Source organism: Heptranchias perlo, chromosome 10 (genome assembly GCF_035084215.1).
Source record: "Heptranchias perlo isolate sHepPer1 chromosome 10, sHepPer1.hap1, whole genome shotgun sequence".
NCBI lineage: Eukaryota > Metazoa > Chordata > Chondrichthyes > Hexanchiformes > Hexanchidae > Heptranchias > Heptranchias perlo.
The window spans coordinates 2332949-2350901 of record NC_090334.1 but is presented as its reverse complement, the minus strand read 5'-3'; the positions used below and the strand labels follow the sequence as shown (position 1 = coordinate 2350901).

Below are 17953 nucleotides of genomic sequence, written 5' to 3'. Positions count from 1 at the left end.
CATCTAGAAGAAATGGAAGCTCAACCACATAGGATTTATTTGTCACCTATAGTTTGTAGTATCCCTCACCCATATCAGCGCCACCAGCCAACACTTAAAGTTACATTTCAGTGGCATAAGCACAACAGAAACTCCAATTTGCAGCACATTCACAAATAATGTAGTGAAAATGGATAAATCAGAGCTGAAGAACAGCTTAATTACCATTAAAAGAACTTGATAAGGCATTATGAGAAACAAACCTTAGCGAAAATTTAAAACAGTTTCAATAGTTTACTAGTGAACAAAAGTCTCTGGCGTGTTCTGGACAATGCGTTGTAGGGGCATTAAGCTTACAATATGGAGCTAGTGGATGCTCAATCCCTTACTCCTGGATTTTGGAAAAAAATCCAGATCAAGGGCATTAACTCTCTATAGAGTCCTATATGAATTGAGCTTAGACAGTCACTGTCTAACTAATGGGTATGGGGCCTACAGCACTAGAGTGTTTATAATCTCAATCAGCTACTCCATAAGGAAGGTTGATGTGGAAAGTGGAAAATTCACACTGGCACAGCGAGTTGCTCTTCTGAAGCTGGTGTCAAAGCACAATGTAGAGAAGTGGGAGCTTTCCTCTGCATCTGGTTGTGCTATACCTGATTTGGAAATGATGACGACAACACTGGGTACCCGTGGAGGAAGTGTACCTGCTGCATTGATTTCCTGTAATTTTTCCAGATTGTCTTCAGAGTTGGAGTAGGAAAATAAATGTAGAGCTTCATGAGGTTTTGCCTGTGGTTGCAGAATTAGCTGGATTGGGTACATAATTTTGCAAGGTTACCTATGGTCTGCAGGACCTAATGGAATAATGTCCCTTTCTTGTTCCATACTTCATGTTATGTTCCTATGTTGTAAAATGCTACTCCAACCAAGACAACTATGGTGCATTTTTGAGAGTACGCCATGCTGGAACTTGCTTACTCACTGGGAAACCCAGTCACAAAGTCAAACATGCAAGGAGGAAAATAGTGCTTCCCATTCACTCAAGGCAAAATACTGCAGTTTTATACATTGTAAAAGTGTCAGAAGCCAAGTTTCTCCAGCACAAATCGCCAAGTACTGAGAGAAGTAGGAAAAAGGTTTATATTGATGAGGAACCTTTCAAAGCAGATCATTCTTATACAGGATAAAATTTTTCTTTAGTGTATGTTAGTCATATCATCTTTTGATTAACTGCGTGAACTCTAGCAAGAAAATGATTAAAAGAGTTTCACCTGTGTCTAACCACAAAGGCATTTACAATTATTTCTCCCATTGACAACAGGAAAAATATTTAAACCACTGCAAAAACGTTGATGCATAGTCAAAACTTTAAACTTTTTTTTAAGAAAGGTTTTCTTCAGCAAATTTTGAGAGGCTAAGTAAATATGCAGCAAAAGGTTTGGTCAGAGCAGAAGAGTTAAACCTCACACTGTATTAATTATGAGTACAGGTTCCGTTTACTGCCATCTACGCTCGATTGCCAGGATCATTTTGAAGGTCATTTCTGCTTGCCTGACCTGCATTTTTACCATTTCACCTGGGATACAGAGCATCAGTGACAGGCATTTAGAGCTCAATGCCTATTATACAGGGCAAGATAAAAGGGGGATAAATAAAGGATAGCAAGTGTACATAGAATTACTGCTGGTAATCAAAATGAAGTACAACAGTAACCTTAGTGAAAATACCTTGCAACACAGTCAAGATAAAGTATATTCTGCACGGATATGGTTAATGGTTGGAATGGCTTGTATTCCCCAGCATCACAAAGTGAAGATTTCTTGGGTCCAAAAAGAAGTTAGGAAACAAACGCATGAGGGGTAGCTGGGAGAAGTCAATCCTGTCAACTGACACCATCACCACTTACATCACTATACACTGCTATCGTCAGGAGACATCAAACTACACAACCACAACAAATGACTGCTGCAGGACACCCTGACTGGAGTACAAAAACAATGATTACTGCAGCATTTGACGGTGAGGGTTTTTTTGACTGCTGCATTAAACACAACCTTACTTAAAAATATTTTCAACAAGCATCCTTCTGGAGCCTTGTGACATCTACTTGCGAGTCACAGATCTACAATGGAAAGTACACTGCTACTGAAACAAATGGAAACAGAATAGTAAGGGGAATGTACAAATAACAAAGACTAGCACCCCGAAGACTACTAGCTCCCCAAATCCATTTGAAGATAAATAATTCCGAATCAGATGGATTAATTTCTGCAGAGCATTTCTAGATGTAAATATAGTTAGCCTTGTCAGTTTTTTCAGAGAATTCTATTTTTAAGTTATTGGCACCACAGAGAAACATACAGTAAATAAATACCTCCCATGTCAGATTAGGATACACTCTAAGATTCCTTTGCAGAAAGAAAACCATATGTACACTGAAAAGCTAATTACTCTTGCTCCAATCAAGGTCACATCACCCCATTTATCTGCACAGATAGACATTTTCTCCACCACACCACAACACACGACTGCTATCGTTATTTAAAACTAGAGAGCAGAAAAAAATTAATTGTTCCAGGGATTAGAGGAGATCCAGTTGAAGAGCTGGCACTAAGACTGGTGTGATGACCGAATGGCTTCCTTCTGTGCTGTACCTGGCATGATGCCATAAGGGTTGAAGGTTTCGTCGGACTGCTGTTACTCCCCAAAGTCACTATCACCATCATCCATATAATAACAATCTGCTCAGTTAGCTATCACATCGCATGGGCTCCCCCCTTCCCCCCCCAACAAATAAGAACCCTTCTCGGTCTAAATAATGATTGTCCTTGCTTGGTTATATGTGGCAAAATAGCACTCTTCTGTTTGACAGAGGATATTATAATCTTTTTACATAACTCGTATTGAGTTCTCTGAACTGCTGCACAGCACTGCCTTTAACAGGTATTATAAAATGACATCACATGCCTGGTGCAATACACCTTCCTGAAATCTCAATAATCACAGCAATGAATCTAATTCTGTCTAAATGTGAAATTTATTTGTTAATAGAGAGAAAGAAAGCTCACAATCATCCACATACAGTTCAAATGCTGGATACTGACTTTGGGCTCAATTTTCAAATTAAAAACCGGTGGGTTGGGGACGGGAGGGCATTAAAAATTGCCAATATTTCATACCCACCCCCCAACCTGCCCATTTCCGGTTTACACCGGGGAGGGACGAAGTTGCGGATGGGCCTTAAACCTTTCAAGGAGGCTTCACGCCTCCATTTTTCACCAATTCCCAATTTCAACCCCGGGGCGGGGGGGGGGGTTCCAAGGCCTTCTGTTTTACAACTCGTGAAAGGAGCGAGAAGGCCCGAGACTAACAGGTAGGTGCTTAGAGGCACAGTTTGTGGGCCCGGAGGAGCAGGAGTGCTTCCCCCATGCCCAACAAGCCTACCTGCACCGACCCCCTAATGATAGAGGACCCCCGATTTCGACACCCCACCCCACCACCCCCCCACCCCAACCGTGGACCCCCGACCCTCCCCCTCCAACCCCCGACCTTCCCTCACCCCGAACCTACCCCTCAACGATCGCGGACCCCAGATTCCGACACCTCCCCCCAATGACTGACCCTCGACCCCATCTCCCAAGACTCACTACCCCCTTGTCAACCTATGCCCAACCATGCCCCTTGCCCACCCATGCCGTGTCCAACCGTACAAAGACTTACCTGAAGACGTCTTCTCCCTGGCTGGCCTCCAGCCGGTCAGACAGGAAACAGACAAAAAAAAAATAAAAGACGTCCTTATGTCAAAATCATAAGGACATCTGGGAAACCCAAACGAATGGGTTTCCTGACCTCAATTTGACACGCCCGCCCCCTTTCCGGCTCCGTTTTAAAATCATCCCCTTTGTATAAATAATTGTATCGGGATACGATTGTGATACAATATTTATTATTTAATTTCCCATTAAACTGTTGGGTAATTTTTCATGCTCACTGGGATGAGGGATGTCAGCACTGGGGACTGAAAAAGGTTTTACAATGCAATGGCCAGACCACACATGGACTGCTGTGCTCGATTCTAGTTACCATGCCACCCAGAGGATGTACATGCACTGCAGATAGTGGAGGGAAGAGACAAGTGACAAGTATAATGGGGATGAGCTATGAGGAAAGAATTACATAGAAAGTACAACACAGAAACAGGTCATTTGGCCCAACTAGTCCATGTTGGTGTTGATCCTCCATATGAGCAGTAATCCCAAGTGCAGGAATAGAGAAAAAATAAAGAACAGATAAGCTCAAGTTCTACAGTCTAGACAGAAGGCAGTCAAGTGAGGAACCTCACTAACGTTAATAAAATATTAAATGTTTTCACATGAGAGGTAAGGTAATCCTAGAATATTACGTCAAAGTAAGCCAAGCCAATAGGACCGAAGCATGTAAATTTAAATTAGTGAAAAGTAAACCTAAAATTGATAGATAATTTTGTAATTATTCAAAGTGTGGCAAATGTTTGGAATAACATGCTAGACAAGGTAGCACATAAAACATTACAGTTGTTCAAAATACGGTTGAATGCTAAGCTGGGAAAGTCAGGGTACTGGAGGGGCAAATCCAATGGGCTGAGTGGATATTTTCCTATCCTTGACAGCTTTTACGTTGTTATGGAACAATTCTGGATCCCCAGTGTTAGCATTAATTAGAACGGATATAGAATGAAACAATAATAATAATCTGCATTTATATAGTGCCTTTAGTGTAGAAAATCAGACAAAAACGGGCACCAAGTCAAAAAGGAGCTTGGCTAAAGAGGAGTTTGGCCAAAGAGGTGGGTTCTAAGGAGGGCCTTAAAAGGTGAGTGAAGTGGAGAAATGTAGGGAGAGAATTCCAGAGCATGGGGCCTAGACGACTGAAGGCACTGCCATCCTTGATGGGGTGAAGGGCAGAGGAATGCATAAGAGGCCAGAATCGAAGGAACAGAGTACTGGGAGGGTTGTAGGAAGTTACAGTTATAGGATGGGGTAATGCTGTGAAGGGATTTAAACACAAGGATGAGAATTGTAAAACTAGAAATTTCAGGGGACAGGGAGCCAATGAAGGTCAGCAATTATATGGTGATACGTGAGTAGGATCTGCTGCTGGATAGAATACTGGCAGCAGAGTTTTGATTGAGCTGAAGTTTACAGGGGCTGGAAAATGGGAGGCCGGTCAGGAGAGCAGTGGAGTAGTTGAGCCTGGAGGGGACAACGGCATGGATGAGAGTTTCAATGGTCGATAGGCTGAGGCAGGGGTGGGCAATGTTACGTAGTTGGAGGTAGGCGGTCCTTGTGATGGAGAGTATATGGGGTTGAAAGCTCAGAGCAGGGACGCTGACATTACGTACAGTTTGGTTCACCCCGAGACAACGGCTGCGGAGGGGGTTGAAATCGGTGGCCAGGGTAGGGAGTATGTGGCGGGGACCACAGACAATGGCTTTGATCGTCCCAATGTTTAAGTGAATGAAATTGCAGCTCATCCAACATATTTTCACCCTCTAACAAAGTGCCTTAACTCCAATCTTGAAAGCATGTGCCTTACCATACCAGTGTGAACTTTATTTCTCATCACCCATCTTTCTGCCATCTCTTAGCAGCATGGGCTGTCAAACAGTGTTGAATCATAGGCTCACACATTAAGAACAGCCACTTTTCCAGCAGGCACCAGTGAAACTGTAGCTCATTAGAAGTCTGCCTTCAGGAGAACAGTGAAGTGTATTTTGGGGTGGGGGGAGGAGAAAGAGAGGGAGGAACAGAAACAAATCCATTTTTTTTTATTATTGAGAGAAAATTTTGAACCACAAAAACTGCCCTTTTTAGAATTTGGGGGGGGAAAAAATTAAGAACCTTCGATACTCAGTATTGTAAAGTAAAATCAAACCTAGTTGGTACAAACTAAATTTTGTCCTTTTAGTTTCTGGCATTTATTTCCCAATGGAAAAGCAAGCTTTCAGGCTACAACAAAGAGTCAGAGATCAGCATTTAAGTATTAAGTATCACCAGATGCATATCTTGATTAATATTTAATGCTCAAGACCGATTCTTTAGTAACATTACTCCACAATCAATATTTCAACTTTTTTTTAAAAAAAGACAACATTGATACAAGGAAAGTAGGAACAAATATGAGAAATCCAAAAGACTTTTGCTTGACCCCACGTTCAAATTTCCACCCAAATTATTTTTAAGGAAGATTGCCAACCACAGCTTTCTATTGGAAATCATTGTATAGGGTTCAACTTCAACAGCAAATCTCCAATAACTCCAAACATCAACTTCCAAATGACCACAAAACCTTATACTTCCATTACCAGAGAAAGAAAACAGTCACCAGTGCCACGGCAACACAATCTTGGATCCACTGGTCAATATTTGCAAACGGTTAAATAAAGTAATGAGCAAATGGCTTTCCTTAACTACTATTACTGTTAAAAGATTTAATCAGAATTCCTGCCCCATTTTGTGGGAATGTTAGTTATAAAATGTAAGAGGCTGAGTTTCATCACAGGCTTATAAAACATTACTTCTCAAGCCATAAAATCTAGTCAATTCATAACAAAATACATATTTTTCGATATATAATTTCTTGGCCTTAGTAGTATAACTACCAGAATTATTCATGCTACCAACTTGGGTCCCATAAAATCTAGCATTGCTAGCTAATAGTACATCTGATAAAGTTTAAAGCAATGCTCATTACAAACTACTGATATTTTAATGATAGAACCATAGAAAAGATACAGCACAGAAGGGGGCCATTCGGCCCATCGTGTCCATGCCGGCTCAAAGAACAACCAGATGCCCATTCTAATCCCACCTTCCAGCACCCGGTCTGTAGTCCTGCAGCTTACAGTACTTTAGGTGCAGCTCCAGGTACTTTTTAAAGAGTTGAGGGTCCCTGCCTCTACCACCAATTCGGGCAGCGAATTCCATACACCCACCACCCTCTGGGTAAAAAAGTTTTTCCTCATGTCCCCTCTAATCCTTCCGCCAATCAGCTTAAATCTATGTCCTCTAGTTCTTGAACTTTCCACTAGGGGAAACAGGTACTTCCTGTCTACTCTATCAGGGCCCCTCATAATTTTGTACACCTCAATCAAGTCACCTCTCAGCCTCCTCTGCTCCAAAGAAAACAACCCCAACCTATCCAATCTCTCCTCGTAGCTGCAATTTTCAAGTCCTGGCAACATTCTTGAAAATCTTCTCTGCCCTCCCTCTAGAGCAATTACGTCCTTCCTGTAATGTGGTGACCAGAACTGCGCACAATACTCCAGCTGTGGCCTTACCAGCGTTTTATACAGTTCCATCATTACATCCCTACTTTTGTATTCTATACCTCTGTTAATAACGGAGAGCATTCCGTATGCCTTCTTCACAACCTTATTTACCTGTACTGCCACCTTCAGGGACCTGTGCACATGCACTCCAAGGTCTCTCACTTCCTCTACCCCTCTCAATATATTCCCGTTTACTGCGTATTCCCTTTTACTGTTTGCCCTCCCTAAGTACATTTCCTCACACTTCTCCGGGTTGAACTCCATTTGCTACTTTTCCGCCCATTCCACCAACCCATTGATATCTTCTTGGAGTCTACAGCTACACTATCAACTACACGGCCAATTTTTGTGTCGTCGGCAAATTTGCCAATCATGCCCCCCTACATTCAAGTCCAAATCATTAATATATACCACAAGCAGCAAGAGACCCAGCACTGAGCCCTGTGGCACACCACTGGAGACGTATTTCCATTCACAAAGGCATCCATCGACTTTTACCCTTTGTTTCCTGTTGAGCCAATTTTGGATTCAGTTCGCTACATTTCCCTGTATCCCATGGGCTTTTACCTTTCTGACCAGTCTGCCATGTGGGACCTTGTCAAATGCCTTTCTAAAATCCATGCAGACAACATCCACTGCACTACCCTCATCAATCCTCCTCGTCACTTCCTCAAAGAATTTAATCAGATTTGTAAGGCAGGACCTTCCCTGAACATTGAAGTATATACCCTTTAACCCAGTCAAATTCCTGTGCTGAACACTATTTAACCTTTTGCTCCTTTTGCCTTTGAGTCGATAACTATGTCACTAACTGTTTTTCTACTTCCCGTTTCCGAGTCTGAATTTGTCCCATCTGTACCTGCCCTTTGGTTCCCATCCCCCTGCCATACTAGTTTAAACCCTCCCCAACAGAACTAGCAAATGCCCCACGAGGATATTGGTCCCGGTTCTGCTTGGGTGCAACCCGTCCAGCTTGTACCGGTCCTGCCTTTCCCAGAATCAGTCCCAATGCCTCAGGAATTTAAACCCCTCCCTCCTATATCATCTCTCAAGCCACGCATTCATCTGGTCTATTCTCCTATTTCTGCTCTCAGTAGCACGTGGCATGGGAGTAATCCTGAGATTATTACCTTAGAGGTCCTGCTTTTTAATTTATTGCCTAACTCCCTATATTCTGCTTGAGGACCTCATCCCTATTTTTAAACCGATGCCGTGGTACAGATATGGACCACGACCTCTGGCTGTTCACCCTCTCCCTTCAGATGTCCTGCAGCCGCTTCGTGACATCCTTGACCCTAGCACCAGGGAGGATAATACAAAACATATCAAAATCACAATAAGTGTAACTCACTTGTCAAAATTTTTTCTGCTTAAATCATAATTTCTATTTACCACAGATTAAAACTACAACCAGTTTTCAAACCTTTCCTCAACATCCTGCTATAATGCTTGATCACATGGGATGATAGGACAGTTACTAAGTTGGTCAGACAGCTGGTTGAGATCATATAAGCAGAGGGTTGATATTAACGGGAATGGATTTGATTGGGATCTTGCCATGGGTAGGGTTCCACATGCCTCTGTACTGTCACCACTGTTCAACATTTTCATGGTTAATTTAAAAAGGAGGGCTGAAATGGAACTATCCTTAAGTCGTCAATGGCACAAAAATGTGCATGGAGCTAGCAATTCAAATCAAATCCATGGGTTACAGGCTGATTTAGACAAGTTGGGTGAATAAGCAAGTGTGTGGCATATATCTTTTAACGTGGACAAATATAATGTCACACACTTGGAGTTAGGAAACTCAGGCCTATTTACACCATGCGTGAGCACATTAAAGTGAATAGGTCCAGAAAGAGACCTGGGGATAATAAGTTGAAGAGCAATGTGAGTTAGTTATAGGGAAAGCAGACAGGGTTGCTAGAACCACAGCATAAGAACATAAGAACATAAGAACATAAGAAATTGGAGCAGGAGTAGGCCAATCGGCCCCTCGAGCCTGCTCCGCCATTCAATAAGATCATGGCTGATCTGATCCCAACCACAAATCTAAAGAACACAAGAAGTCGGAGCAGGACCCGGCCACATAGCCCCTGGGCCCTCTCCGCCACCCACAGGGCATTGACCGATCCGAACTCAGCTTCATGTCCAATTTCCTGCCCGCTCCCCATAACCCCTAATTCCCTTTACTTCGAGGAAACTGTCTATTTCTGTTTTAAATTTATCTAATGATGTAGCTTCCACAGCTTCCTGGGGCAGCAAATTCCACAGACCGACCACCCTCTGAGTGAAGAAGTTTCTCCTCATCTCAGTTTTGAAAGAGCAGCCCCTTATTCTAAGATTATGCCCCCTAGTTCTAGTTTCACCCATCTTTGGGAACATCCTTACTGCATCCACCCGATCAAGACCCTTCACAATCTTATATGTTTCAATAAGATCGCCTCTCATTCTTCTGAACTCCAATGAGTAGAGTCCCAATCTACTCAACCTCTCCTCATATGTCCGCCCCCTCATCCCCGGGATTAACCGAGTGAACCTTCTTTGTACTGCCTCGAGAGCAAGTATGTCTTTTCTTAAGTATGGAGACCAAAACTGTATGCAGTATTCCAGGTGCGGTCTCACCAATACCTTATATAACTGCAGCAATACCTCCTTGTTTTTATATTCTATCCCCCTAGCAATAAAAGCCAACATTCCGTTCGCTTTCTTGATCACCTGCTGCACCTGCATACTAACTTTTTGATTTTCTTGCACTAGGACCCCCAGATCCCTTTGTACTGCAGTACTTTCCAGTTTCTCGCCATTAAGAAAATAACTTGCTCTCTGATTTTTCCTGCCAAAGTGCATAACCTCACATTTTCCAATATTATATTGCATCTGCCAAATCTCCGCCCACTCACCCAGCCTGTCTATATCCCCTTGCAGGTTTTTTATGTCCTCCTCACTCTCTACTTTCCCTCCCATCTTTGTATCATCTGCAAATTTTGATATGTTGCACTCGGTCCCCTCCTCCAAATCGTTAATATAGATTGTAAAGAGTTGGGGACCCAGCACCGACCCCTGTGGAACACCACTGGTTACCAGTCCGAAAATGAACCATTTATCCCAACTCTCTGCTTCCTGTTCGATAACCAATCCTCCACCCATGCCAGAATATTACCCCCAATCCCGTGATTTTTTATCTTAAGTAATAATCTTTTATGTGGCATACAAACAATACTTAGGCTATTTAACAACAATGTGCATTTATAGAACACTTAACGTAGAAAAACGTCCCAAAGGTTCTGGTACATCTGCATTTGGACTACTATGTCTAGTTTTGATCCCCACATATGGTGAAAGGTGTCAAGGTTCTGGAAAAGGTACACAAGAGGATGACCACTTATGCTTAACCCTAGAGCCCTTATTAAACAGGATATACATCTAGAGTTAGGGTCATTTACTTTGGAGAAACACAAGGTTAGAAGGGTTCTGACTGAGGTTTTTAAAAAGATGAAGGGATTGGTCAGGTAGGTTATTTGACTGGAGAGCGTGCCTAAAGAATCCGAAAACAAAGTCAGGTTAGAATCCAGGAAGTATTTCCTTTTGCATCAAGTCACTGCTCTCCGGAACAACATGCCAAAACATGCAGTGGATAAGGGGTTGCTACAGTCCTTCAACAGGGACTGTGATACATCCCTGAGTGAAGAGGACATTTCCAGTTAAAAGGGATAAGTTGTTAGTTAGTTGCGATGTTGATGAGTTACAGGCTAACATAGTCTTCTGCAGTTTGCATCATTGCCTTAAGGAGCCAAAGAAGAATTTTCCGCAGGTTTTCTTTGTTTGACTCTCTTACTAGATAGCATCGTATGGGGGTAGGGGAATAGTGTATGAGGTTGTACCGTTGTCTGGATGGAGCAGGTTTGATGGTGCTTTCTTGCCCTCTTGTATTCATTTAAAATCATTAAAAAAAATGTCATACCTTAAATTAGTGCAAACGTGGCAGCTTCTAAAACAGGCCATCTCTACGTACAAAATAAAGCATAAGCTCCCTTCTGCTCTGCCTGATCAATGCATCTTGCTCCTTCAACAGTTTGCAATAACCCTAACCTTAGAAACGCAGCCCTACTTCGAAGCGAATTTTCTATTTCCCACATTAGCCATCGGTTAACTTCTGTGAGTGACTGTCCCGGTTATATCAAATTGTGATCAGCTCCAAGTAGTGGCCCTGCCTACTTACAATCTGAGTTGAAATAGTTTCATCGTGTTTCACACACACACTAACTTTAAAAAGGGCAAATTTAAATCCAGGTCTTAAAAGGTAAAAAGGGCAGGGCCCCACTGCATCACCCAACTGTTCTCAACATGACTGTGTTTGATTCAACTTAAAAACCTCTAACAAAAAAAATACTTACAGGTCTAACGTCTCCACAGGAATTTGTGAATTGTCGTGCCAAACCAAAGTCCAGCATAAAACACTTTCTACAGGTGCTAGGAAAGCGGCCCATTGCAAAGTTTGACTGAAAATAAAAAACATTTTTCTTGTTTTAGTAAACAAATTGACAGAAACCACTTAAATCGACCCACCTTCATAATTAGAAAAACTTGCATTTATATAGCAACTTTCATGACCTCAGGACATCCCAAAGCGTTTTATAGCCAATGAAGGACTTTTGAAGTGTAGTCACTGTTGTAATTTAGGAAAAACAGCAGCCAATTTGTGCACAGCAAGGTTCCACAAACAGCAATGAGATACATGTCTGGATAAACTGTTTTTTAGTAATGCTGGTTGAGGAATAAATATTTATACATAATATATATAGATGGATAGCAGAGAGTGAATTAAAAAGGTATAATCTGATTGACACGTGATATTGTTTTATTCGGCACCCATGTAAAAACATCACTGGGCACAAAAACAAGAGAAAAGGAGAAATTCTGCGGGGGGTGGGGGAGAAAAGCTTAAGGCAATGGGGTTAGTGGGTGCTAGGGCTGCCAACACCCAACATATGGGTCTCGCGCAACTGGAAACGCTAAAGGTGCTGGATCCGTTGATACTGATGGCAGGGAAGACCCAGTATAGCAGGCCACCCTGGCCACTGGCCTTAGCAAATGCAGCCAGTTTACTTTGGGGGTTACTGGCAGCTGCATGAGACCCATATGTTGTGAACTGGCAGCCTGAGCACTCCACTAAACCCAATACAAAAGAAACAAAAAGGTTTGGAGTTCTCACAGATTTTGAACGCAACAATTTTCTTTCTGTAATGTGAAGTGGTTTGGTTAGACAGTTCCAGAGGACAGGACTGTAGTGACTGAGTGATTGGCCTCAATGAACCAGATAAACCAGAAGAGCAAACATGGGAATAGTTTATGGTCATAATTTGAACATCAAGATTGCATTAGAACATTCATACCCTCCTTTTCTGTAATATATATCTGATAATTTGATAATTAAAATCATTGTTGCCAAATGTTGTAAAAACAAAGATGCCATTTTCCAAGTCAGCTCCAGTTAACTGAGGCAAAATAAGAGCCAACAGCGGTACAATATGAAGCTCCCAGCAGAGCATTAAAGCATTTGGCCTTGGGAATCCAGGTTACAATTTGCATTTGTATTTCTTATTGGTTGTATGTCCTTTTTGAGTTTTATGGGCCTGAAGATTTGGAAAAGGCTGTTCTTAACATGTTGCCCCACTGAAGGATCAATTCTAAATCAGAACACCTAGATCGGTTACTCTCAGTGGTTTGAAATACATGCAAACTAATGGGATCATGAATTCAATCTTCATGGTTAATCCATATAGTATGTATGCAAATGGTCCTTGAAGACAAAAGCTTGGGTACTCAGCTACAGGTTACTTATTCCTTGGAAAGAGGTTGCACAATAAACATTACCACCATTAGATCATCAGGCAAAATTTTCTAGGAACAAAATAAAAATCAGCCTGCCTCATGTGCATAGGATAACTGTCCACAAAAAGCAGGACAAATCCAATCCGGCCAATTACTATCCCATCAGTCTACTCTCAATCATCAGCTAAGTGATGGAAGGTATCATCGACAGTGCTATCAAGCGGCACTTACTCACCAATAACCTGCTCACCGATGCTCAGTTTGGGTTCCGCCAGGACCACTCGGCTCCAGACCCGATTACAGCCTTGGTACAAACATGGACAAAAGAGCTGAATTCCAGAGGTGAGGCGAGAGTGACTGCCCTTGACATCAAGGCAGCATTTGACAGAGTGTGGCGCCAAGGAGCCCTAGTAAAATTGAAGTCAATGGGAATCAGGGGGAAAATTCTCCAGTGGCTGGAGTCATACCTAGCACAAAGGAAGATGGTAGTGGTCGTTGGAGGTCAATCTTCTCAGCCCCAGGATATTGCTGCAGGAGTTCCTCAGGGCAGTGTCCTAGGCCCAACCATCTTCAGCTGCTTCATCAATGACCTTCCCTCCATCATAAGGTCAGAAATGGGGATGTTTGCCGATGATTGCACAGCGTTCAGTTCCATTCGCAACCCTTCAGATAATGAAGCAGTCTGAGCCCGCATGCAGCAAGACCTGGACAACATCCAGGCTTGGGCTCATAAGTGGCATGTAACATTCGCGCCAGACAAGTGCCAGGCAATGACCATCTCCAACAAGAGAGAGTCTAACCACCTCCCCTTGACATTCAATGGCATTACCATCGCCGAATCCCCCACCATCAACCAGAAACTTAACTGGACCAGCCACATAAATACTGTGGCTACAAGAGCAGGTCAGAAGCTGGGTATTCTGCGGTGAGTGACTCACCGCCACAAAGCCTTTCCACCATCTACAAGGCACAAGTCAGGAGTGTGATGGAATACTCTCCACTTGCCTGGATGAGTGCAGCTCCAACAACACTCAAGAAGCTCAACACCATCCAGGACAAAGCAGCCCGCTTGATTGGCACCCCATCCACTACCCTAAACATTCACTCCCTTCACCACCAGTGCATTGTGGCTGCAGTGTGTACCATCCACAGGATGCACTGCAGCAACTCGCCAAGGCTTCTTCGACAGCACATCCCAAACCCGCGGCCTCTACTACCTAGAAGGACAAGAGCAGCAGGCACATGGGAACACCACCTGCACGTTCCCCTCCAAGTAGCACACCATCCCAACTTGGAAATATATCGCCATTCCTTCATTGTCGCTGGGTCAAAATCCTGGAACTCCCTACCTAATAGCACTGTGGGAGAACCTTCACCACACGGACTGCAGCGGTTCAAGGAGGCGGCTCACCACCACCTTCTCAAGGGCAATTAGGGATGGGCAATAAATGCTGGCCTTGCCAGCGACGCCCACATCCCATGAACGAATAAAAAAAAAAAATCATGCTTCCTTAACATATCCCTCAATCCTTTCTTTCCAAAAATGCATTTGATTGCCTCATGAAACCATTTACACTACCTGCTTCAATAGCTTTCCATGGTAACTTACTCCACAACTTTATTACCTCTAGTTACCAAGGCGTCAGCCTTGGCTCAGTGGGTAGCACTCTCGCCTCGGAGTCGGATGGTTGTGGGTTCAAGCCCCACTCCAGAGCCTTGAGCACATAATCTAGGCTGACACTCCAGTGCAGCACTGAGGGAGGGCTCCACTGTCGGAGTGCCATCTTTCCCTAAACCAAGGCCCTGTCTGCCCTCTCAGGTGTACATAAAAGATCCCATGGCACTATTGTGAAGAGCAGGGGAGTTCTCCCCTGTATCCCTCAACCATCACTTAAAATAAATTATCTGGTCATTATCACACTGCTGTTTGTGGGACCTTGTTGTGTGCAAATTGGCTGCCTCATTTCCTACATTACAACAATGACTCCACTTCGCTGGCTATAAAGGGTTTTGGGATGTCATGAAAGGTACTATAGAAATGCAAGTCTTTCTACCGGGTGAGAACATTCCAACAACCTTCACAGTCTGCAATCCCAGTTAGTGTTGATTAATTTCGCTCCATCTCAAACTGCATCTGGACCAACTTAAAAGTAACAGACTAGGAAAAGCAGCTTTAACTCCCCAGAGAATTACTTACAGGTTTGATGTCTCTGTGAAGGAAGCCCACAGTGTGAATACTTTCTATTGCTTCAAGAATCTGTTTTCCCAGTCGCAGAGTAGTGCTGATGCTAAAGGTACCTCTAGACTGGCTGCGACGTAGATCAGCAAGATTCCGACCCTGAACAGCAAGAGAAATTCTCTTTTAGTCCAAAAAACATGATATTATTATTAATATATCTCCACTCATGAAAGGGGGGGGTGGGGTGCTAAGAGATAGACTGGGGGCATGGCAGGAGCCGAGGTGAGGGATTTCATTTTAATTGCTGTTTATTGATACTTTTGATATTAATTTGCCCAGAATATACTTTTAAAAAGTAGCATGCAACATTAGCACCTTCATAAATTTAAGGCTAATACTTATCTATTTACCTATCCTTATTAGGATCTGTGCAAAGGTGAAAGAGATGGAAAATGTAGTTTATGGAAGTCAGCATTTTGACCCCGGTCTATGCAGGGTTAACCAATCTCAGCCGCAGTGGCAACAGAGGAATTACAATTGGCCTCAGCATTCCTCAGTCAGGGAGGAAACAACTGTCGTTCCTGATCACTGTCCAGTGACACGTGCTGGAAGCATTTGCCCGGAAGTCGGAGGAGGACAGGATCAGACTCAGCGCATTTTCCCTTGTACATAAACATACGAAAAAAATCAGCTGGTCTATCGAGCCAGTCCCATTAGGTCATGCTGCAACTAAGCATCATGACCCTTAATGGTGCCACCCATCAGCAGCCATGTAATGTCCTAGGAGGAGCAAAAATTCAGGAAAAAAAACACCTAGGGCAATTCTGGGGGGAAAGAGTTCTGTGAAATACTTCTCCAAACAGGATCTCACTCCAGTAAGATTCTGCTGCCACATTTAGAAAGGTTCAGGAAAACTCTGGTGATATTTTTGCATACAAATCTACATGGAGACCACAACAACATACTGAAAAGATGATCTACCTTTCTAGCACTAGAATGGTCCTGTTGATCGACAGCACTGGGTCATTTTGGAACTTTATTTGGGCTTGTTCGGTGTGCAGGGAGGGAATAATTTTCCATGGGGAGCCAATTTGGGCACATGGTGAAAGCTATTTCCCATCCATTTGTTTTAATGGAGAAAATAGTGGGCAGCACTCGCCCAAACTTCCCATACCCACTTCCAGCGTGTGAGGCTCCCCACTGGAAACATGAACTCGGTAAATAATCTCTGAGATGGCAGGCTTGGGGCCTGATAGTTGATGGAATGCATAGCTTGTCTTAACGTCTTTAATCAGGCATCAATCTCACCTCCCAACGGGCAGTGAAGAGTATGGCAGTACCAGGCCTGCCAGCACGGTTGGCCAAGGAGAAACTTCCTTGGGAATACTGGTAGAGGGATGGGTCTCCCAAAGTTTCAGACTCCAGTCTCTGACTCCATAACGCAGTGACAGTAGGGATTTTGAAATGTCAGTCTAGTATGTGGCCTTGTGTATGGGTAACGATAACTACTGGCCAAATTTTGCCTGAATTAGGGCAAAAGTCTTCTATAGGCATATAACAAGAGCAGGGGTGGGGCCAATTAGGGACTAAAAAGGAGATCTACACATGGAGGCAAAGGGCATGGCAGAGGTACTAAATGAGTACTTTGCATCTGTCTTTACCAAGGAAGAAGATGCTTCCAAAGTCACAGTAAAAGAGGTAGTTGATATACTGGATGGGCTAAAAATTGAAAAAGAGGAGGTACGAGAAAGGCTGACTGTACTTAAAGTAGATAAGTCATCCGATCCGGATGGGACACATCCTAGGGTGATGAGGGAAGTAAGGGTGGACATTGCAGAGGTGCTGGCCATAATCTTCCAATCCTCCTTAGATACGGGGGTGGTGCCAGAGGCCTAGGGAACTGCAAATGTTACACCCTTGTTCAAGAAAGGGTGTACGGATAAACTCAGCAACTACAGGCCAGTCAGTTTAACTTCGGCGGTGGGGAAGCTTTTAGAAACGATAATCCGCGACAAAATTAAGAGTCCCTTGGACAAGTGCAGATTAATAAAGGAAAACCAGCACGGATTTGTTAAAGCCAAATTGTGTTTAACTAACTTGATGCAGTTTTTTGATGAGGTAACAGAGAGGGTCGATGAGGGCAATGCAGTTGAGGTTGTGTACATGGACTTTCAGAGGACACAGATTTATGGTGATTGGCAAAAGAACCAAAGGCGACATGAGGAATATCTTTTTTACACAGCGAGTAGTCATGATCTGCTATGCGCTGCCTGAAAGGATGGAAAGCAGATTCAATCATGAATTTCAAAATTGGCTTGTCAGCAAAATTAAAGCCCATGGAATAAAAGAGGCAGTGGCAGCATGGATACGAAATTGACTAAGTGACAGGAAACAGAGAGTAGTGGTGAACTGTTGTTTTTCAGACTGGAGCGAGGTGTAAGTGGTGTTCACCAGGGGTCGTAACTGGGACCACTACTTTTCTTGATATATATTAATATCTTGGACTTGGGTATACAGGGCACAATTTCAAAATTTGCAGATGGCACAAAACTTGGAAGGGTAGTAAACAGTGAGGAGGATAGTGATAGACTTCAAGACAGGATTGGTGGAACAGGCATACATATGGCAGATGAAATTCAACACAGAAG

The 17953-nt window shown here is 43.2% G+C and overlaps 1 protein-coding gene across 2 annotated transcripts in view; it reads right to left on the bottom strand.

Annotated features, from left to right (window-relative positions):
• Positions 1–17953, bottom strand: part of ttbk2a (tau tubulin kinase 2a) — a 224498-nt gene that overhangs the window by 106614 nt on the left and 99931 nt on the right. For both annotated transcript variants that reach the window (XM_067991120.1, XM_067991121.1), the window contains exons 5-6: positions 15324–15464; positions 11689–11793 (exon numbers count right to left, since the gene is read on the bottom strand). In XM_067991120.1, the coding sequence (XP_067847221.1) occupies positions 11689–11793; positions 15324–15464 (246 nt within the window). The remainder of the gene's footprint in view (positions 1–11688; positions 11794–15323; positions 15465–17953) is intronic.